At 43.2% G+C, this 23948-nt stretch overlaps 1 protein-coding gene across 1 annotated transcript in view; it reads right to left on the reverse strand.

Annotated features, from left to right (window-relative positions):
• Positions 1-451: 451 nt before the first annotated feature.
• LOC138975692 (squamous cell carcinoma antigen recognized by T-cells 3-like) overlaps positions 452-23948 on the reverse strand; it is a 51320-nt gene continuing 27823 nt past the window's right edge. Inside the window, exons 9-22 of the mRNA XM_070348433.1 lie at positions 19342-19449; positions 18735-18800; positions 17471-17639; positions 16703-16815; positions 15398-15474; positions 13740-13940; positions 12677-12776; positions 12263-12381; positions 11233-11316; positions 9515-9625; positions 8435-8524; positions 8021-8104; positions 6510-6658; positions 452-3112 (exon numbers count right to left, since the gene is read on the reverse strand). Of these exons, the coding sequence (XP_070204534.1) occupies positions 2938-3112; positions 6510-6658; positions 8021-8104; positions 8435-8524; positions 9515-9625; positions 11233-11316; positions 12263-12381; positions 12677-12776; positions 13740-13940; positions 15398-15474; positions 16703-16815; positions 17471-17639; positions 18735-18800; positions 19342-19449 (1646 nt within the window). The 3' untranslated portion in view covers positions 452-2937. The remainder of the gene's footprint in view (positions 3113-6509; positions 6659-8020; positions 8105-8434; positions 8525-9514; positions 9626-11232; positions 11317-12262; positions 12382-12676; positions 12777-13739; positions 13941-15397; positions 15475-16702; positions 16816-17470; positions 17640-18734; positions 18801-19341; positions 19450-23948) is intronic.

Here is a 23948-nt window from a genome sequence, read left to right on the forward strand (position 1 = left end):
AATACGGCATGTGTGTTTGATCCTTTTGTACGAGTTCATAATTTGAACAATGAAGTAATATAAGAATATTAATGAAAAAGCTTGTTCATGAATGAATGACATTGATGCAGGGTTGCTTTTAAGCTTGAGAGCATGCTACATGCATGTATTTTAAGTGGCAGGGCTGTTAGCCCCTGTTGATTACTTGGTACACTGGTATGTGTAGCAATTAATTGCACATACCGAGTCATACTTTGCTTATTGCCAAAACACCTTGGGGTTGACTGGATCACACCCAAGACCCTGTTGGTTGACTTTTTTGTACATGTACACTGGTATTAACTATCAGACATATTTTGTTCTTGTGTTGTGTCAGACTGTTTACACTGTGTCTTGCATGTATTTTGGAGAGAGAGCGAGAGAGATTGTATAGGAGGTGGTGTAAATAAACACTATCTTCCACACAGACACATTATGCTTGGGCAAACAAAACAACCATTTTTGTTTTGTTGCTTTTTATTGCCATTATATGACAAAGCATGAAAAAAACATACAAGACTTCAGATAACATGCATTTCCCTTGCATATCTTTTATATTTCACAGCTCCACAACTAAAATACTTTTTCATGCAAATCTCTTGCATTATTTCATCTTGTAAAACAAATTCATTTCATTTATTTCAAATTGGATCAACAGATATTCACTCAAACATTCACACGCAACAACAAAAAACAAACTAACTCATAAGATCTAACTTTCAAGCTGTCTCATTCTCTTTACCTGTCAAGCGGGACAAAGTAGAGTATTTTCAGGCTAGATGATTCGAGGAGACCAATATATGACGTTTGTATCGGTTGTGAAAAAATTAATACTCTTCAAGCTTTTATGTGCTCCTTGTCCATGTTTTTCAGACATCCCACGTTAGTGATTGGCCTATAATGTCACATGGGAAAGCTTGCCTCACTAAAAGCAAGAGTATTCACTCTTTCACAACCCATACAAAGCCCACAGAAATATTTCTGAACATTGTCTATTCTCCAGCCTGTATTTTACTGCACAACAGTAAGCATAAGACAAGCAGTTTACTTTCACTGCATTTCTCTTTCCTTTACAGTGTGCGTTCAAAAGTAAACACCATTTTCCTCTGTTTGAGGGACATCACTAACTTGATGGAACCAAATCAAACGTACATGTAGTTAATGTCAAACCATTGATTGTTTTCAAAGAAATAAAATGATAATTTTAGCACAAGTTCCCTTGCTGTTGTAAAAAAACACAACTTGAATCAAGCGAGTTACATGATTTGGTGTATTAGCTAACTTTCTGGTATACTTGTTTAGATGATGCTACTCCTGTTCAAACGTGATTTTGTAATCCTTGTCATAAGTCGCTGAGATTTTAACCCATTCGGTCGGACCTGTAGTATGGAAATTAACTCCGCTAATTTCAAACTTGACAAAAATTGTAAGTACTGCGAGTTTTCAGCAATTATAATGCTCAAACATCACAGGAAGCCAGTAGAAATTGATGAAAGAGATCTGCGTCATTGTGTAGTGGGCACTTCAGGGATCTTTTTCTTCTTCGTTCATGGGCTGAAACTCCCACGTTCACTCATGTTTTTGCACGAGTGGACTGTTTTACCCCGCCATTCAGGCAGCATACACCGATTTCGGGAGAAGCATGCTGGGGATTCTCGTGTTTCTATAACCCACTGAACTCTGATATAGATTACAGGATCTTTTTCATGCGCACATAAGTTGACCTGGGAGATCGGAAAAATCACCACCCTAAACCCACCACGCTGCCGCGGCCGGGACTTGGACTCGTGACTACGAGACGTATGTCTTATCCACTACGCCACTGCGGATCTACAAGCAGGTGCTTGAGTGTTGGGAGCTCTGGAGGGACAAGGGCTGACCAAATCTTGAAAATAAGCAGAAAACACCTGCTCCACATGTTTTGTCTTTCCAGCTGAGTGACAGTTGCTACAGTCCAGACTCCAGGGTAACCCCCCCTTAAATACCTAAAAAAATCTTATCACAAAAAATCCACAGGTCTTAAAAAGTAGGTTGACTTAAAAATAGAGGTACATACAAACCCTTCTTTTAAAGACCTCCAACAAATTAATCTGAGAAACTCGCGTATTAAAAAGGAGGGAGTCTTAAAATTGGGGGTACATGTACAGATGTTATCAACAAAATCAACAGGGTCTTAAAAGGGATTGGTGGGTCATAAAAAGGGGTTCAGAGGTTACAAACGGAAAATCTAAGAAAGTTAGGTCAACAAAAAAAAAGAAGTCTTAAATTGCTGGTGGTGGGGGGGAAGTGTATACAAAAGGGGGGTTCCACTGTCCACAGAGCTGGTTCAAAATATCACCATGGGGGTACTGGCTATGGCTGATGTTGCAGTTCCAGCAGTTTGACCAGTGTTCCAACAGGCAGTCAGCCTGCAGAAAACATTACGGTACTTAACAGCAATGATTATCCAATAGTGTTGGCGATTCCGAAAAAAACTGTTCACTTTTTTGATTTCCCAAATGCACTCATTGGTGTTACATAGAGGGTCTTCTCCTTTTGCAGATCTTGCATGTTAAGTACCACATCTAGTTACAGGCAACTTTCTCATCGATCATCTTACATGTCTGAGCTAACTGGCTGAACATAGAAGTCCTTGTCAACTCGTCACAACAAAGTCACCCAACTGTCATCATATCTGGACTCTTCTTACTCTGTATGATATCAGAGAACAGCTGATCAGGGCTGAGATGCACGAAAAAGCTACCAACCGGGTGGGAGCCAACTGAGGGGTTGGATTGGTTTGAATCACAAACAAACCTCAATTTCAACCAAACCGACCATGCGGCTGGCTCCCACTAGGTTGGTAACTTTCTCGTGCACATCACCCCTGGACGCAAAACCCAACAAGACTGTAACACCAGGAAGAGTCAAGACTGGACTTCATTTGAGCAGCATTTTCCTGAAGTCTTCGTTGCTCATCTTTTCTGTGGTGGTGGCGTCCCCGGATTTCTGTGCTGGGTTGCTAGCTGCTGTAGCAGAAGGTTTGCTGGGCGCAGCACCAGGTCGCTTCACAGCTCTGGGCACCAGGGCCACTTGTGTTCTTGCCCTGCCACGTCTACAACACACAGAGAAATGAAGATGTCAACACAGTGTCAAATAACACTGAATTCTGCATAGTCCAACCGAGGGGCTAGCGGAGGACGTTTTTAATTATTTAAAAAAAAATCTAAACAACTTTTGTATAGTGCTTAAGAAGAAAAGTTGTTCAAGACGATTAGTACTATCTTGTGTTGAAAGTACTAACACTGCTCATTTTTTGCTCTATGCTGGTACATTTTTGAGTGGTACAACCAGAAAATGTGACATTGAATGTGGGGCTTGTTTTGGGTATGAATGTGAGGGTTTTTCCTCTTGATTTGTAAAAATGTACGTGTGCAGAGCTTTTACTACCTTCTTCTTCTTCGTTCATGGGCTTAGACTACCATGTTCACTCATGTTTTTAGCACGAGTGAATTTTTACGTGTATGACCGTTTTTACCCCACCATTCAGGCAGCATACGCCGATTTTGGGGGAGGCATGCTGGGTATTTTCGTGTTTCCATAAGGCATAACATAACCCACCGAACTCTGACATGGATTACAGGATCATTTCCGTGCACACTTGGTCTTGTGCTTGCGTGTACACACGAAGGGGGTTAGGTCACTAGCAGGTCTGCACATAAGTTGACCTGGGAGATCGGAAAAATCTCCACTCTTAACCCACCAGGCGGCAACGACCGGGATTCGAACTCACGACCTCCCGATTAGGAGGCCGACGTCTTACCACCGCGCCACTACAGTAAAACCTGAGTCTAGCGGACCCTTGTTGTAACGGCCACCTGCTACATACGGACAGTTTATCATGGCACGAACACGATTTCAACAATAACTAACCTTTAACGGGCGGACACCTGCCACTTACGGACGCGGACACGATTTTTCGGACCGTAGGAAGTGTAAACACTGTCACAAACGGACACAACGTACATAAAAACGCAACTTCGAAAACTCGACTGTTATGCAGACAGTGCTCGGCAGCCGTAGCCGTAGCACAAATGGTTGTTGATTGGTTGTCCTGTCCCTTTTCTGACCAATCAGTGGCTTGTTTAGATGGAGACCCACTTTCGCTCACTCACTTTCGCTTTTCCGCATTGTGGATACAGTCACAATCAAAAGCAACAGTAGACTACTGTGTTTGAAAATGGAATCTCCAGCAGGAAAAAGAAAAGCGTTGACTTTAGAGCAGCGTGTCGCTGCCTTGAAAAAACTAGATAGCGGCCAATCATGCCAAGATGTGGCGAAGGAGATGGGATGTGGTAAAACACAGATCGCGAGGATCAAATCGGAAAAAGAAGACGTGATGATCTCTCTCTCTTTGTAAGCAATCGTTCGAAGGAAACAATAGTTAACACAGCTAAATTTTTGTTCCATGCATTTATGCTGAGACTAGAAAAACTGAATGAAACAAGAGCTGACCCAATTTGGTCGAGACACACTGCGGAATTTCCCGTTGAATGACTGATGAAGAGTCAGCTATTTTTAGCTTTGTGACGTCCGACTTGCGTAAGTTTGATGCACAGTGTGTGTTGGGAACGGGTTAGGTGGGGGGGGGGGGGGGGGGGGGGGGGGGGGGGGGGGGGGTGTTGTTGTTGTTGTTGTTTGCTACATGTATCATTTGTTTACTCACATTTTCAGTGAGTCTCATGTTCAATCCAATAAATACATACTACAGGACTGACAAAAAGTGTCTTGTTCATTTTACGTGCTCTTTGTAAAATATTGCCCCGGCCCCTCCACCTGTGAAGAAGGGACACCTGTCTAATAGGGACACTATTACCATTCCCCAAGGGTGTCCGTTAGAGACAGGTTTTACTGTACCAAAAGCTGGAAACAAGTTAGTTTAACAGAAGGTAGTACTAATCGTCCTAAACAACTTTTCTTCTTGAGCACTACATATATAAGTTGTATAGATTTTGTTTAAAGAATGAAAAACGTCCTTCACCTGCCCCTCAGCCAGACTATACTCACCAAGAAAAGGACTGCAAAAGAACATTGTCAAAATGTTGGACTGTGGAGGCTTCTTCAGGACACAAATAAAAGTGGACCAAAAAGCAAAAGCAACAAGCAGAGAACCAACAACTGAACGAACGAGAGATCAGAGACAGATCCAAACAGATGTCAATACAGTGAAAACTCCCTTTCAAGATTTTGTCAAATCTGAGAAAATTAGTCTCAAAAAGGAAAGTCTTAAAATTGAGGTAAATTTACAGAGGTTATGGAGGGAAAAAATCAGACAAATCAAGGTGTTAAAAAGGGGGAAGTCATTGGAGGGTCTTAAATGAGGGTTCCATTGCATGTGGCTTTCTAGGTTTCCTTTAGAGAACTAACCGACCAACCAAAACAAGCAACAACCTTAAAACAAAAATCCAAAAAAGAATAAAGCACGTTTCACCTTCAAAAACATCGATCCCTGACAAAAAGACATACACGTTTTGCTGCCCAGTGATCGCTGAGCACGTGCGTTTCCCCAAACTCACATGACACCAAGCCAAAACACATTCTCAGCGATTACTAGTCATGCAAGGGATCATTGCCCCAAGGAATCGTAAACTCTTATGTGCATATTTTCAAAAGAAAAGGGCATCATATCCAGCAAACACTGCATAACGTACCCATCAGAGTGACTCCACCTCGGCAGCGTGTAAAAGGGGCACAACTCTCCCACAGCACATGAAAATCCTGACAAGAGTTATTTCTAGAAAACGCCTATTGACCCCCTAAAAATTGCCCCTTTTAGATAACTATTAACCCTTAGGCTGGTTGTCGCGACATATGTCGCGCTACTTTACGTATACTGTCACGACATATGTCGCGCTACTGGCTCAGTCTGTGTGGTCGGTTCCGATTACCTCCCATGGATGCGAAAACCTACATGACCGGGTTTTTTTTTCTTCTCTCTGTTAAAGGCTTACTAACTCGCTCCCGTGTTTACGATGTGTAGTTTGCCTACAATCGATGTCAAATGCATCATAAGGCCATATAATGACGATATGTCGCAATGCGCGGACCATATACATGCATTACAGCTTGTTCTAGCCTCTGAAAAAGTGAGGATGTCAACAAAGACGCGGAGTTATTTCCCTTGCGTCAACGTTACCTCTGTTGGCAAATCTATAAATAGGACGATCTAGATCAAAATAAAAATTCAAATATCTAAACATTTAAGGGGTCCTAGACCACAATATCTTGCAGGAAACTTAATTTAGCATGTCTCCAGCTGTGGGTAAAGCAATTAGCGTGAATAGTCATCAGCTTTCTATGCCTTTAATTCACCAGTGGCTATGTAACATGTGTTACAGAATTGCACCAGTGTAAGGGTTAACTGGCCCCCGGACCACTGCCCCCTCACCATGAATCCAACAAACACAAAACCACAAATCCACCAACATACTAGGGACTGTTAAGTAACGTACGTTTCTGTTTCTATCTTGCCCCCACCAAGGGAAGGAACCAGCGAATTCAGAGGCTGTTTCCGCTGTGGAGGGTTGCTAATGGCAACCTCTATTTTGTGATCACCGATCTCCAGTCCGTCTGTCTTCAAGACTGCCTGGGAAGCTTCCTCCTGCAAAAAAAAAAAAAAAAAGCTTGTCTGTATTGCTTATACCACAACGCTCATAAAGTTTGATTTGATTTGAAACAACAAAAATCACAATAATTACAGACATTGAGAAATCAACAAATCATCTATCATTTTAGTTCAATACTTTATTTGACACCTTGTTCTCTCTTTGCTTCCCTCTCTGTGTTTAGAACAAAAAAATAGACAGGCACAGACACATTCACACAAGTAGCAGAAAGAGAGAGAGAGAGAGGATGATGATGGAACTTTATTTTAAAAGGATAGAGGTTTAAGGCCACGCTTTTTCTTACAACCTGTCCTTACATCTAATACAAATAGAAATTCTAATACATACATGATAGACAAGTAGAACGTACGGACAAATAAGCAAACAAATACAATGACAAAAAGCAAACAAATACAATGTAATCATAGCATACTCTACAAGAGATCGCCATGAATGTAATACAATGACAAAAAGCAAACAAATACAATGTAATACACTGACAAAAAGCAAACAAATACAATGTAATACAATGACAAAAATAAAACAAATACAATGACAAAAAGAAAACAAATACAATGTAATACAATGACAAAAAGCAAACAAATACAATGACAAAAACAAAACAAATACAATGTAATACAATAACAAAAAGCAAATACAATGTAATACAATCACAAAAAGCAAACAAATACAATGTAATACAATTACAAAAAGCAAACAAATACAATGTAATACAATGGCAAAAAGCAAACAAATACAATGTAATTAATACAATGACAAAAAGCAAACAAATACAATGTAACACAATGACTAAAAGCAAACAAATACAATGTAATACAATGACAAAAAGAAAACAAATACAATGTAATACAATGACAAAAAGAAAACAAATACAATGTAATACAATGACAAAAAGCAAACAAATACAATGACAAAAAGCAAACAAATACAATGTAATACAATGGCAAAAAGCAAACATACAAGGTAATACAATGACAAAAAGCAAACAAATACAATGTAACACAATGACTAAAAGCAAACAAATACAATGTAATACAATGACAAAAAGCAAACAAATACAATGTAATACAATGACAAAAAGCAAACAAACAATTCGCAAACGAAAAAGCAATCGGAGAGGGAGAGAGAGAGGGGAGAAAGAGAGAGAGATGACAACCAGTCCAGAGAGAAGGGATGGAGAGAGAGACAGAGACCAAGAGAGAGACACACACACACAGACACAAACTGCCTTACAGCCACACAGTCCAGTACATACACTGCTGAAATCAGCCTGGTAGGTGTCACAGCTTTCATACTGCTAACAGCCCACAGGCAACAGTGGGACAAAGAACACTGACCTCTGTCTCATACTCCACATAGGCCAGGCCTTTGGGCGCACCACTGCGGTATGTGACCAGTCTCGCCTCCTTCAGCTTGCCATGCTAAGGGGGGAAAAACAAGAGCCACAAATGTCAGTTTGTACTAACAATTTATGTGAAAAAAAGAAAAAAGTTACGCAAAATATATGTCCCCAAAAAATGGGTCTCACAGTTCTATTAGTTTAAAAAAACACAAAATTCTGAATGATAATCCACTCAATATTTAGAGTACAAAATCAGAATTCAATTTCTCTGATAAAGCTGGAATCAATTTGCAGTGCGTCGAAGGGCGCACTGAGATTACGTACCACTGCGCCACCCCATGCACACTTTTCATGGGAGTACAGTGTTCAGAAAGACCTAAGCAAAATCGCGCGCCAAGCACAAACTTACCTCTCCAAATATTTTCTCCAGAGCCTCCACTGAGCAGGTGAAGGGCAGGTTCTTGATGAAGAGTTTGTTCTTCTCCAGACTGGTAGCGTACTGCAAGGCAAACAGTCAACAACACCTGTCATCTCAATGTCACACATGTTGCTGTATCATACAGCAAATCAAACTGAAGGGTGAAAGCAAAAACGTTGGTCCAACATAAAGAGGAACCCCCCTTTTAGTTTCAAGACCCCCAACAATCTGAGAGGTCCTAACAAGGAGGGAGACTTAAAATGGAGGTAACGTTACAGACTGAAAACTGAAAAATCAGTCTTTAAAAAGGGGAAGTTTTCATTATTGGGGGTGTCTCAAAAAGGGTTCTTTAAACCTTATCTATTTTTATTCATACAAACAAATAATTCACACAACAAATTGTTATTTCTATTCTTTTTTTCAAATAAGGATATAAAAGATGAACAAAATAACCATTATATTCTAATTTAGGGTGAGTGTCTCTAGTAAAAACTGCTTTCATTACACATGAAACTCTCCAGTGTAAAACACTCAGGGCTAGAGATGAACGCATGCTAGAGATGAACAATTACTAAAGATGAACACATACTATAGATGAACACATGCTAATACTTGGAGGAATTCAAAGCCACCCCATTCTTTCTTTTCTTTCTTTATTTGGTGTTTAACGTCGTTTTCAACCACGAAGGTTATATCGCGACGGGGAAAGGGGGGGAGATGGGATAGAGCCACTTGTTAATTGTTTCTTGTTCACAAAAGCACTAATAAAAAAAGTGCTCCAGGGGCTTGCAACGTAGTACAATATATGACCTTACTGGGAGAATGCAAGTTTCCAGTACAAAGGACTTAACATTTCTTACACTGCTTGACTAAAATCTTTACAAACATGGACTATATTCTATACAAGAAACACTTAACAAGGGTAAAAGGAGAAACAGAATCCGTTAGTCGCCTCTTACGACATGCTGGGGAGCATCGGGTAAATTCTTCCCCCTAACCCGCGGGGGGAAAAGCACCCCAATATCTTAGCAATGGGATGATAAATATAAATGAAAAATGTGCGAAACTGACCTTGAACTGGTGTGTTTTGCTGCCAGAATTCCTGTCCTCACATCGTGATACAAACACGGGGCGTCCATCGATAGGCTGCCGATCTAACTTCAGCGCTAACAGCACCTCGTTCTGAAAACAACACCTTATGATGTGGTACAGTGGAACCCCCCCCCCCCCCTTTCTAAGAAAATCAGGTTTTGAAAAGGAGGGAGTGTTAAAGTGGAGGTCAATTTACACAGGTTATCAACACAAAGTCTGAACAAGAAGGGCAAAGCCCATACGACTCACATGCTTGACCTTGACCTTTCATGACATCATACACTAAGAACTGCTTTACACATTTTTCCTACCAAAATACATGTGACCTTGACCCAAGGTCAAGGTCATCCAAGGTCATGCAACACAAAGCTGTTAATTCAAGACATAGGAAGTACAATGGTGCTTCTACCATGAGATATGGTCACTTTTAGTGGTTCACTACCTTATTTTGGTCACATTTCATAAGGGTCAAAGTGACCTTGACCTTGATCATATGTGACCAAATGTGTCTCATGATGAAAGCATAACATGTGCCCCACATAATTTTTAAGTTTGAAACAGTTATCTTCCATAGTTCAGGGTCAAGGTCACTTCAAAATATGTATACAATCCAACTTTGAAGAGCTCCTGTGACCTTGACCTTGAAGCAAGGTAAACCAAACTGGTATCAAAAGATGGGGCTTACTTTGCCCTATATATCATATATAGGTGAGGTATTCAATCTCAAAAACTTCAGAGAAAATGGGAAAAATGGGAAAAATAGCTGTTTTTTAGACAACATTTATGGCCCCTGCGACCTTGACCTTGAAGCCTTGTCAAGATGCTATGTATGTTTTTTGGGGCCTTGTCATCATACACCATCTTGCCAAATTTGGTACTGATAGACTGAATAGTGTCCAAGAAATATCCAACGTTAAAGTTTTCCGGACGGACGGACGGACGGACGGACGGACGGACGGACGGACGGACGGACGGACGACTCGGGTGAGTACATAGACTCACTTTTGCTTCGCATGTGAGTCAAAAAAGCTAGGTCTTAAAAGACAGAAAGGGTAAAATTGAAGTCTTAAATGGAGGTTCTACTGTAGAATGCATGCTGCTCGACAAAGTACAAGGCAGTATTCGGTAACATTATTAGATTTAGGCAGACATTACTTGCACTCACAGTAAAAGCAAACGGGCAGTGCGGTTAGACAAGGAGCAAACAGACTGACAGACAGACAGTCATACACCCTAACTACACTCACACTACACCCACTCAATGTTGGCACAAGCCACACTGTGGTACCATGAGCTGATGCCATCTTCGGAAAAAAACGATTTCTATAATTATACAATAATAAAACATTTTTAATCTTATCTTATCTTATCTTATCTCATCTAACTGTAACCGAGTGCCGTAACACTACGATCACCTCGGGAGGCGAAGTGCAATCAAACAGGATTGAAAATGTTAAGGCTAATTTCTTAGCCCTATAAAAACTGTTATGCAAACCCGAAGGTTTCCATGAACATACAGACAATCGGAAACCACCAGACCCCATCACAAACAGAATTCCACAATCCACTGTTGACTTAAAGGCCAACAACTCGGGTGCAGAGTCTGCTGTAAAAGGAGCGGTAGCCTCCCCTGTCACATAACACTAACAAAATAAAGAATGCTCGCAGCGAACTGTAGATTTGCTGGAGTTACTCACAGCGTCGGTGAACTCGACGTAGCCGTAACCTTTGGACATCCCCTTGAAGTTCTTCACCAGTCTCACCTCCACCACCTCCCCACACTGAAACACACACCATCACAAATCGAAAATTTCAATAATAAATTTTCATTTGATTAATATACTTACCCAACTCACGCAGGGGTATAGGGGAGGTAACCATGGCCGTATCATATAGCAGCGGCCCAAAGCGTGTTTTTTTTATGGTTACCTCCCCCTTAGACGGGTAGAGTTTTCGACGCCTTACTTTTTACGTTTAGTCAAGTTTTCAAGAGAGATAAAGAAATAAACTATAATAAAGAGAGAAGGGGGATATGGATATTTTCTGTGGCTGTTCCCTTTCACCCTAAAAGCTGCTACAGTGGAACCCCCCCTTTTAAATCTTCAAAAGGAGGGAGTCTTAAAATGGGGGTAAATTTAAACAGGTTATGAACAAAATATCTGACATAAACAGGATCTTAAGAGGGAGGAAAACTTAAATTGGGGGGGTCTTAACCCTTAGGCTGGTTGTCACGACATATGTCCCGCTACTTTACGTATACTGTCACCTGGTTGTCACGACATATGTCGCGCTACTTTACGTGCACTGTCACCTGGTTGTCGCGCTACTTTACGTATACCGTCACCTGGTTGTCACGACATATGTCGCGCTACTTTACATATACTGTCACCTGGTTGTCACGACATATGTCGCGCTACTTTACGTATACTGTCACCTGGTTGTCACGACATATGTCGCGCTACTTTACGTATACTGTCACCTGGTTGTCACGACATATGTCGCGCTACTTTACGTATACTGTCACCTGGTTGTCACGACATATGTCGCGCTACTGGCTCAGTCCGTTTGGTTGGTTCAGATTACCTCCCATGGATGGGAAAACCTATATGACCGTTTTTCTTTATTTTTCTCTCTGTTAATTCACCAGTGGCTATGTAACATGTGTTACAGAATTGCACCAGTGTAAGGGCTGATAGGGTGATTCCACTGTACTGGAGTGTTTCTCACCTTGTCAAAGAATTCCTTGACTCTGTCCTCAGACATCTGGAAGGCCAGATTGGAGACGAAGGCGGTGACATTGTCTTTGGACGCGTCGTGCTGCACCGACCGTCCATGCTCGTCTTCTTCTGCACACAGTACAACGTCACACTCTTCTTTCTAACATCATCACTATGCAAGGTTCACATCCAAAAACAGATAGACTACAAATGTTCCAAAATCAAATGTTCCAAAATCAAATGTTCCAAAATCAAATGTTCCAAAATCAAGAATCGAAAATCAAGAATGGTAAGGTCTCAGATCTGACCATGCTGTTACAAAGGATAGGAGCATCCCTCTACTAAAATCAAGAGTATTCACTCTTTCAGTTTCACAACCCATTAAACCCGACAGAGTTATTTCCAGAATTCGTCTATTGCACACCTTCTCTTGTTCTCTTCGCTGGGGGTTGCAGGTCTTCTGCAGATACTCCAAATGCTCTTGGATGTGGAGCCTTGAATCCATCCGTCCTTTCTTCGTTCATCTGTCAACAATAAATTTCCCCGTTTTTGATTTTAGTCTTCGAGCGTCACTGTGAAAGACAACCTAATCACAATGTACATATATAATCTAGCTTCTACTGATGTCATTCCACCGAAGACATCGTCACAATGTATGATTGAGTTTGATTTTTTTCCTTTTCTTCTGTATGTTTGCAAGAGAGAGAGAGAGAGAGAGAGAGAGAGAGAGAGAGAGAGAGAGAGGAGAGAGAGAGAGAGAGAGAGAGAGAGAGAGAAAGAGAGAGAGAGAGAGAGAGAGAGAGAGAGAAAGAGAGAGAGAAAGTGTGTGTGTGTTTGTGTGTGTGTTTGGGCGTGTATGTGTGCGTGCAAGCATGTGTGTGTGTGTACGTGCACATGCATGTTTGTTCTAGTGCGCGGGTGTTTTGGTGTATGCATGCTCGTGTGAGTGCACACATGTTCAGATACACATGAATGTACATGTACAAGACCTCATTTTCATAGTGTCACTAAATTTACCTCCAACATAAGATCTCTTTAGACCTAAATGCCACAGATTTCTTTCTTTCTTTATCTTTCTGTATTTGGTGTTTAACGTCGTTTTCAACCACGAAGGTTATATCACGACGGGGAAAGGGGGGAGATGGGATAGAGCCACTTGTTAATTGTTTCTTGTTCACAAAAGCACTTATAAAAAAATTGCTCCAGGGGCTTGCAACATAGTACAATATATTACCTTACTGGGAAAATGCAAGTTTCCAGTACAAAGGATTTAACATTAATTTTCTGACACACTGCTTGACTAAAATCTTTACAAACATTGACTATATTCTATACAAGAAACACTTAACAAGGGTAAAAGGAGAAACAGAATCCGTTAGTCGCCTCTTACGACATGCTGGGGAGCATCGGGTAAATTCTTCCCCCGAACCCGCGGGGGGTGCCACAGATTTCACGAGGTCTTAACATAGAGGTAGCACTGTACTGACCTTGCGTTTGCGACTGTTGTCGTTCACAGGGCGCGCCCCTGTGATAGACGCCGACCATTTCCCGGAGTTTTTCTGACTGTTTGCATCTTTTGCTGCGGACTGAGCTTCCTTCTCGTTAGTTTTCTCCCCCTTTTTGTGCGCCTTTGTTGCTGCCCTTTGCAACTTCTTCTGTTCCTGAATGGCTGCCTCCTTATCTGCTGCCTGGAGAAATGGAGAGAAAAAAATAAAATCTTTTTCAGGTAAGAACAAAAAAACCTGACTAGATTATGTGCAGTGATGTTCCGAGGCGTCGGTCATCGGTCATAGACCGATTTAGGTTGTAAAATGACCGATTGCAAACACCTCTGTCCCGTCAAATGTCCGATCCGATCGCGAAGTCAGCGGTCATTGTCCGATAGTATTACGTCTAGAGCGGTCACTGCAAGAAGAATCTGTACAAACTGAAGTATCAAACCCCGTTAAAACGAGTTCGAATCGGGGTCTACTTGAACTTCAATTTTCACTCTCGGTCGAACAATAACACAAGGGACGCAACTCTCGACCGAACAATATTACAAGAGCCACAACTCTCGCTACTTTTGACAGCGACACTTTACTTCCGCCGCCACATTTCTGCAAAGATGCCGCCGAAGAAAAAGGTTTGCGTGGGAAAAGGGCAGACACTTTTGAGTGGCTTTGTTGCAGGGCCTTCGGCCCCGTCGGAGACTGAAGCCTCAGAAGGTGAGCCAATAGATCTACAACCTCAGGAAGAGGCGCAGGAAGGGTCAGGAAGAGACGCAAGAAACGAAAGTAGCTGTTCAAGCTCACTGAAAATGATCACGTGTGACATTCTGAAGTGTGTGAAAGATCACTTGTCACTTGTGACATTCATTCTGAAGCATAGTGTGTGTGTGTGTGTGTGTGTGTGTGTGTGTGTGTGTGTGTGTCAGTGTGTGTGAAAGATCACTTATGACATTCTGAAGCATGTGTCTGTGTGTGTGAAAGTAACCCTACTGAACACTGTTGCATTTAAAATATTAAAATAAATTTGGAACTGTTCAGTTTTTATTTGCCTTTATTCATATATTCTCAGTCATCTAAAAAGGTTAAGTGCCATGATTGGTTCACTTGATCTGAATGTCCTATTGTTTTTTTGTAGTCAGGACATGATGTCCTATTAGTTTTTTTGATTCAGGACATTTTGTCCTGTTGCCCTCCAGTCCTAGGAACATCACTGATGTCACACTATTTGTCAGGGGACTAAGCCCCAAACATTATTTTACGTGTATCGACTTACACTTTGAAGACTTTCAAAATATCTTCTTTCTTTTTAAATACGTTTTTCTTTACATATTGTGAACATTTTTGTCACTCAACAAAAATATTTTAATATTCCAATAAGAAAGTTATTTATCCAAGATATTGTTTTCCAAGAAGGTCGCTCCCAACCTCTACAAGTACATACACATGCATGCACACCCACATGCACAGACACTCAACACACTACTTTTATCTAATCAACATTTATTTTACAACGTCAAAGCCTGCAGATTACCTTTGCTTTCCTCCAAACCTCTACAAGTACTTACACATGTATGCACACCCACACGCTCAAACACTCAACACATCACTTTGATCTAATCAACATTTATTTCACAACGTCAAAGCCTGCAGCTAACCTTTGCTTTCCTCTCGTTGACCCGAGCCAGCTGTGCCTCACACTTACTGTAGGCCTGTTCGTAGTCTTCTAACGTGCCTGCACACAGAATGGGAACAGTGACAGTCAAATCATCAGTCACTTCACATCATACCGTGTAGTGTCAGCCTGAGTACACACATACCAGTACAGTGGACCCCCCAATCTTCTTCTTCTTCTTGTCGTTCGGTGTTAGATCGTCAGTCCGGACTGCAGGGCGAAACGTGCTGTCCTCTCCAAGTCCTCTCTGGGGCCGTATAGCTTCTTTTGTAGCGCTGTCTCCTCTGGCCAGGTGGTGTCCCTCAGAGCACTGTGGTATGGACAAGCCTGCAGGATGTGCTCTGCTGTCTGACTCTTGCCACACGGACCCCCCAATCTAAGACTCCTTCCCTTTTGAGGCACTGTTTTCCCAGATTTTCTGTTCTTAATCTCTGTAAATGTACCCCCATTTGAAGACTGTCCTTTTAAAGACCCGATTTTCTCAGATATGTGTAGGGGTTCCACTGTACAGTTCTTCTATAATCTGTGACATCCATTCACTGCTTGCCAACTCCCTTGACAGAGTCAGGCAGGAGAACTCTGAGGAAAAACATCTTTGAACACTGCCATGGTCCAGGGGAGCAAAGCCCTCTTGCAAATAACAAAACTGAGCAATGAGCGCTTCTGGGGTGATAACGCGAGAGAACTCCTGTGATCTTGCCGTGAAGGTGGCGCCAGTTACCAGCCGAAAGAAAGAAGGGGCATAACTTCACCAGAACCGACCATTGTCTGTTTACCGTATAAAATGCACGACTTACACACGAACTGTTACCAAACCGATATGCTATTTGGGTCAAATGCAAGTTTTTTTTCCTTTCTCGTGTGATCTTGCCGCGAGGTGGCGCCAGTTACCAGCTGAAAGAAAGAGGGGGCATAACCTCACCAGAACCGCCCATTTTAAAGGCACTTTGATAGCCTCCCCTGGTTACTGGAACACACAGAATATTTGCTATGCTGTGCTAATGTACTATTTCTGTCCCAAGTACAAGAGACAACTGGGGCAACAGAATATTTTAAAATCACACTATTTTTATACAGAAATCGGTTTCTATTTTGTGCCCAATTTTTTTCTGCAATGAAGACGGTTGCTTTCCTTGCAAAACTGCACATCTGTGGAGAGTTCTCCGGCCTGTGGAATAGCAAACATTACATTCATGATACTTTTTGGTCACCTAGTTGCACCTCCAAAGGTGTTCGAATTCATGCCAGACAGGCAGACAGACTGACAAAATAAAACAAATACACTGACCTTCCTCTCGTTCAAAGTCCAGGTAGGCCTGTGTGACAGCCTCCAGCCAGTCAGTGACAGAGTTCAGTGCTCTTTGTAAGATGCGACGACAGTGCTTCACATCACCAAACGTTCTGGACAAAAATTAAAATAGTGCAATAAAACTTGGCCAGAAATTGCTCTCAAACTTTCTTCAGGTCTATGAATCAAAAATCAAATATCACACATTTTTGTTATAATTATACTCTATTCCCGTTTCTTCTATTAACATAAGATAAGATAAGGATAAGATTGAATTTAGTCCTGTGAGGTTACCCTCATGGAAATTCGGGCAACTTTCTCACTGGGGAAAGCGAGCTGCCATACAGTACAGCGCTACCCATTTTGTTCTTTTTCCTGCATGCGTGTATTCATGTTTTCTACGCCCTGTGACTTTTGCTGTGAACTTTTTTTTTTTATCATGCGCATGCGTTCACAAGGGGGTATTCGAACACCAAAGAGTGCACAAAGTTGACTGGAAAATACCGACTGAGCTATCTCTCCCCCCCCCCCCCCCCCATGAGCACATGCACACATAGATGACCAGGCAGATGCTTCTCAGGTGTACCATTTGAAACCAAAATTATAGAAAATGATATGCATGGGCACCATTTCCAAAATCAACAGCTATCTTGATTGCTTTTCAGTCAGTACAGCCTCTGGTCCCAGCCCGCAGCCCGGCAACTTGCTGATTCATACCACTCACATCAGTTTGAAAATGCAATAAAGAATGACTTGCTTTGCTCTTACCGTTCCAGCCTGTAATAGTTGAGCCACATAGCGGCCTGACTGCCGTACCCTTCCTGCATCACTTGGTTCCACAGCTCTCTGGCACGCTCCAAGTTCTTGCAGTGACGTGCCTCGATGTCCGCCCAGAACTGCCGCAGGCTGGCCTCCGGGTCTCCCTCTAATCCAAAAACTGTGTACACAAATATAGACTTTTAATCCCTTGTTATATGCTGTTGGCGGTGCAAGCGGCAATAAGAAAGTAGAGATAATGCTCTTCTTCTTCTGCGTTCGTGGGCTGAAACTCCCACGTACACTTGTGTTTTTTGCACGAGTGGAATTTTACGTGCATGACCGTTTTTTACCCCGCCATTTAGGCAGCCATACGCCGTTTTCGGAGGTAGCATGCTGGGTATTTTCGTGTTTCTATAACCCACCGAACATGGATTACAGGATCTTTTTCGTGCGCACTTGGCCTTGTGCTTGCATGTACACACGGGGGGGTGTTCGGACACCGAGGAGAGTCTGCACACAAAGTTGACTCTGAGAAATAAATCTCTCGCCGAACGTGGGGACGAACTCACGCTGACAGCGGCCAACTGGATACAAATCCAGCGCGCTACCGACTGAGCTACATCCCCGCCCTGATAATGCTCTCAGTCAAATAAAAAGGAAAGTTTGCTTGGAGACTTATTGATAAGGCAGCTGTTATAAATGTTGATATCATTTTGACACCCTGAATGGTTTCCTATTCTTCTTCTGCGTTCATAGGCTGAAACTCTAATGTACACTCGTGTTTTGTAACGATTGGGTTTTTACATGCAGGACCACTTTTCCCCACCATTTAGGCAGCCATATTCTGTTTTCGGGGGATGCATGTTTGGTATTTTTGTGTTTCTGCAAGCCACCAAACTTTGACATGGATTACAGGATCTTTTTCAAGCATACTGTCTTGTTGTGATTGCATGTATATACACAAAGGTGAATAATGCACTAACAGTTTACCAGGGAGATTGGAAAAATCTCCACCCTTAACCCACCAAGAGCGGCTGGGATTTGAACCTTCAACCTTCCACATGGGAGGCCTACATCTTATCCACCAGGCTATTGCATCTTTTCCTGAATGGTCCAAACAAAGTTTCTTAAATCAGCATTTACTGATTTGGAGATGGGAAATTTGATCCCTGTTAATACCAATATCTGGAATTCCTGATTTGTGGATAGGAACATTCATCCCTGTTACTACCAATATTTTCTATGTACTTGACAGTAAATCCAGGAGACTCACAATTAAAGAGGTGATCAGCAGCTCTCTCCACTGTCAGGCGATACGTCTCCAGTTCCGTCTCATGATCTGCACCAAACACCAGAGACACTGTGAAATGATTCCACATGGACAGTACTGATACTTCCTATGCAACAAACAGTATAACTCTTGCATGATCACTAGACACCCCCCACCACACACACATATTTGTTGTAGCCATTCCTCCAAACGCAAAGCTCAGTTTTCAAATAAACGTTATGCCCCACAGATAAAAAGTTTTTTCGGATGACAAGGTAAAACAAAATCTAGGTCGGTAGGTCAGTTATTTACTTTTCTTGACTGAAGGCTTTATTTTTATTTACACAGTCACTTGCGGCTTTCTATTGGCCAGACATTAAGAGCTGTGTCCCCTCGATGTCAGAGAAGAATAATTTTCTTTGTAAAGTCTGCAAAATCGAGTTTTGACATTTTTCACTAACTTTTTTTTGTCAAAAAAAGTTCTAGGGCCGGAAGAAAAAAAATAGGTTGGTCAGGGAATCGGATACATTGATTTTGTTTCTTGGCCTTATACATTATTTGGCTTTACACTAAGAGTTAAGAGTCTGTGAAATTGTAACTGCAAGCACACCTTTATTCCAGTCAATGCGCCGCCTGAGGTAGTCACAGTAGACAGTCCATACCAACAGGTAGTCAGAGGAGTCTGTTAAACCAGCCGCCAACGCTTTGTCCATTGTACCTGAAATAAAAACAAACAAATAATGAAATAACACATAAAAGACTTGAAAACATGTACAGGAATTGAAAATTTTCATCTAAATTTTAATTTGATTATATACTTACCCAACTCACATCAAGCAATTTACTCCAGTTTAGTGCTAGGACGCTGAATAGCATCGCCTTGGTAACAAGGGGAGGTCACCCTAAAAAAGAGCTACCTTGACCCCTTATCATGACAAAGTCACGCGTGACTTCCTGACCTTGCCGCCATCTTTGAATCATTCAATCGAAAGCGAACATAGAAAAATTTCCCTCTTTTTTAGGAAAAAAAACCCCCATAAAAACCCCAAAAGCGGGGCAGGCGGGCGGGTATCAACTATGTGAGTTGGGTAAGTATATAATCAAATTAAAATTTAGATGAAAATTTTCAATTAAATTACATTCTTATCCCAACTCACATCAAGCAGAATGCTAATGAAGGAGGTGGGGAAACAAAATTCCACTTGTCCAGCCGACAATGGCTGGTAGGGAGCTACTGCCACCATGACGAGTGCTGGCCACATCTCGCAGGTAAAAGTTGATGAAAACACCCTGCGATTTCCAGTAGGCAGCGCCTAAGACCTCTGCCAGCACGCCTGAGCGGAGGACTGCCAGAGAAGTAGCCCAGGCTCTGGCTTCATGAGTTCTTGACAACTTCATAGGAAGGACAGAATGCCCAATCCCAACTTGTCTGTGCCACCACGCATACGCTTGTTTAATAAGCGTAGAGACCCATCTTACCAAAGTGACCCGCGACAAGTCCTTGCTCCTTTCAGTGTCAACTGAGATGAAGAGCAGTTTATGGTCCCTAGACCTAATGGGCGTGGTACGGGATAAGTAGCTGGTAAGAGTACGAACAGGACAATTGACCATATCAGGGTCACCAGACGCAAGAATCCTACTTAAAGGAGGAATGCGAATAACAGAGGAGGACAGACCTTGTTTTTGGTTTTGGCAAGGAACTCCGGCCGAAATCTTAAAACAAAAGAGCCATAGCTCTCAAAAGAAATATCCTTAGCCAGGCCTGAAAGAGCGTGCACCTCACCGCCTCCACTGGCAGAGGCTAACAAAACGAGGAACAAGGCTTTACGAGTCAAGTTAGCTAAGCTCGCTGAAGCTAAAGGTTCGAAATCCGAAGAGGCTAGAAACTTGAGTACCAAAAAATAAGTCCCACGCGGGAAGAGGGGACTTAGCCTTCGTAAAACCAATCGCTGCCCCCTTAAGAACACTAGCAATTACACCGCCCAGGTTAATGCTATGCCCTAATTGCTTCAGAGTAGAAGAAATGGCTGAGCGCCTGACTCTCAAAAAAGAAGGAGCCAAGCCCTGAGCAGCCAAACACGAGAGATGATTTGCTACATGCATAGAGCGAGGTGAAGTAGCAGTAACTCCATTCTCCGAGCACCACTTTGTCCAAGCTGACCAGTGTGACGCATAAACAGTGCTGGTCGATTCCCTGTGGGCCTTTTGGACAAAGCCTAAAGTAGCGTCTGAGGAGCCAGAACGGCGCAGCGACCTAGAAAGAATGGAGGGCCGTCTGCGAGGCGAAGGAGGACGGGGAACCAATGTTGGCTGGGCCACCAAGGGGCCACCAACACCAAGCAAGGCTGTCCCCGCTCCGCCTTCCTGAGAACCTTTCCCAAGAGATGAAACGGGGGGAAAGCATAGGCTCAGACGCGACCAGTTTACTTCGAGGGCGTCTGTTTCCCTCCCCTCTGGGTCTGGAAAGGGGGAGATAAAGACCTGAAGCCTGCAGGAGAATCTTGTCACAAACAGATCGACTGTAGGCTTGCTGAAATGCCACCCAGACGTTGTAGGACCTGATGAGTCAGAGTCTACTCCGTGTGCATCGTACACTACGGGCGACTGAAGTAGTCCGCAAGAACGTTGAGTATGCCTGGGACGTCCTTCGCTGACAACAGAATAAGGTGCTGGCTGCCCCAGGCAAGAATCTGACCTGACCTGACAGAAAGAGCGAGAGACAAAGTGCCTCCCTGTTTGTTGAAATAGGCCGCCATGGTCGTGTTGTCTGTGCGAACCCCAATTTATTCGTTCCTGACCATAGACAGAAACGATTGGAGTCCCAGGAAAACAGCCTCTAACTCTAGGGCATTAATGTGCCACCCACTCTGCGTCTCGTTCCACAGACCTGACGCAGTGTGAACAGAAAGATGGGCACCCCAGCCCTCCATAGACGCGTCTGTGAACAGAAACTCGTCCGGGGGGGGCAAACGAGATTGGCACTCCCTGTGAAATCCCAGGGAGCAGCCACTGCCTCGTTGTGTGCCGAAACCAGCTTTCAAGAGAGACTACTGTCTCCCAGCCCTGAAGAGAAGGCTTCCACAGCGAACTCAGGGCAGCCTGAAATGGCCGCTTGTGGACTCTGCCTAAGGGCACAAGAGTGGCCATCGATTCCATTTGGCCAAGAAGAGAGGTCAGAACACGTACAGCCGCTCTCTTTATCAAGGACAGAGTACGAACCAGACTTTGCAACCTGTCCACCCTTCTCTGTGAAGGGCGTACCCGCCAATCGACGGTGTATGTCTTTGCGTGTGGAAGAAAAACACCCCAATGCTAAAAACGTCTGTGCCAACCCTAGGCTTAGCCACATGATGGTGTTTAGTTCTTTCCGTAACCTCCTAGAAAGAAAAGCTGAAACTAAGGAATTCCAGCGAGTCCTTTGTGCTGCGCAGCGAAAGTCGCTGACAGAAGCCACTGCCTCAAGAGGTAGGCTTAGCCGGAAAAGTTCCGACTGAGAGGTTACGAGCAATGGCTCAGTGAGCCTAAAAATTTAGTCAGAATGTGAGCCCATAATTTGGACATGTTCTGGCGACTTGTCAGCAACCAAAGCTTATGACCCTGATGAGAAAGCGCAATTCCGTAAGCCGTAAAAGCCGAGAAAGTTTTAACAGCTTGCCTTGTTTTTCACCACAGAGGCAAAAAACAAAAATTGAGGCCTTAGCAACTTCACCCTAGAAGGTGAAAAATAAGAGGTATGCCGCACCAAAGATGGGCGTACATACCGCGAAGCTGCCTAAGGCAGAGGGTTTAACCCAATGTGTGTTTGCTTAGCTCCGTATCTTGCCTAAATAAAGGCCAAATGTGGCCAGCCGACGCAGATCACAGCTTCTCCCAGAAGATGAACCACAAAAAGCAAAGAGCGGAGTAGATCCGCCTCTTGTTTGCAAACTGAGCCAAGCAATGTGCCAAGAAAAGCGCTGGGAGGCTCCGCTGTTCAAAAGACTTTAGCCAAAGCAGCTAGAAGCGACATGACATCCTTCTCCCGTGCGTCACGACGAAACTCGAAGTTAACAAGAGCAGAGAAGATAGAGCTCTATAAAAAAATCTTGCAAAGTTTCCTAAACAGAGGATAACTTGAAAAGATCATGTGCTTATTCCCCCAGAGACAAGAAAGAGGACTCAGTATAACATACTGTTCTACTGTAGCCGTCTTCCCTACCAGAATAGTGACAACTTTCTCTACCGCATCGTCACGAAACCTGAATTGGTCTAATGACGACGCGATCAATCTCGACAGAGATCTCTGCAAAGTCTCAGAGAGAGACGATAACTCAAGCGTAAGCCAGTTACTCCAAAGACAAAAGAGAATTCTCCGAAAACGGGACTACTCTGTCTCTGCTGTATCATCTTGCCTAAGGACTGCAAGTTCCGGAAAAGTGGAACGAGGCAAGGCAAACGAGCCAATCAAATTGACTGAATTATGCAGCAGTGAAAACCTCTTAGCCAAACCAGCAGGCAAAGCTGAGGCTAAAAACAAAGAAGCACGGTAAGGCTGCGCTGAATCAGGAGCCAGACCTTGTGCTGTTAACCACGGTACAGCGTGAAACGCACCGCCGTACTGCCCAGTAGTCAGTAGCATAGACAGCTCAAACGCTACCAACGGGAATTTCCGAAAACGGGAATTTCCGAAAACTGAACTGCTGTTTCCGTCCTTCGCAGAACGGGAATCCCCCAAAGCGGAAGGAGGTTGGGCAACAAGCCTACAAGTGTTGCCGCACCCTCCTCGAACTACCTTGAAGTAACTTCCGCCGCCAAAGCCAGTGCTAGCGGAAGTTCAACCAGTACACGGAAGTTGGCATCTTTGTCAACCTGAACAGAAGCACCAAAATCCGACTCATACTGAACCCGCACATCCGTGCAACAAGGCAACGAACTTCCGCCCTGACTACAATAGTCAGGCGAAGCGTCACCCAGAAGAGACGACACACGAGGGATGCGATACCCAAGCAGTGTGTCCCTAGGGACTGCTTTCCTGCCCAGAGGGCGGAAGCGGGGAATGTCACCCCCTCCTCAAAATACCGTGAAGCCACTTCCTCCGCTAAAGCCAGAGCTTGCGGAAGCTTAGTCGGTATGCGGAAGTTGACATCTTCGTCACCCTGGACGGAAGTGCCAAAATCCGACTCGTAGTCCCTCACTTCCGTGAAGTCAGGCAAGACACTTCCGCCGTGACTACCATAG

Source organism: Littorina saxatilis, linkage group LG9 (genome assembly GCF_037325665.1).
Source record: "Littorina saxatilis isolate snail1 linkage group LG9, US_GU_Lsax_2.0, whole genome shotgun sequence".
Lineage (NCBI taxonomy): Eukaryota > Metazoa > Mollusca > Gastropoda > Littorinimorpha > Littorinidae > Littorina > Littorina saxatilis.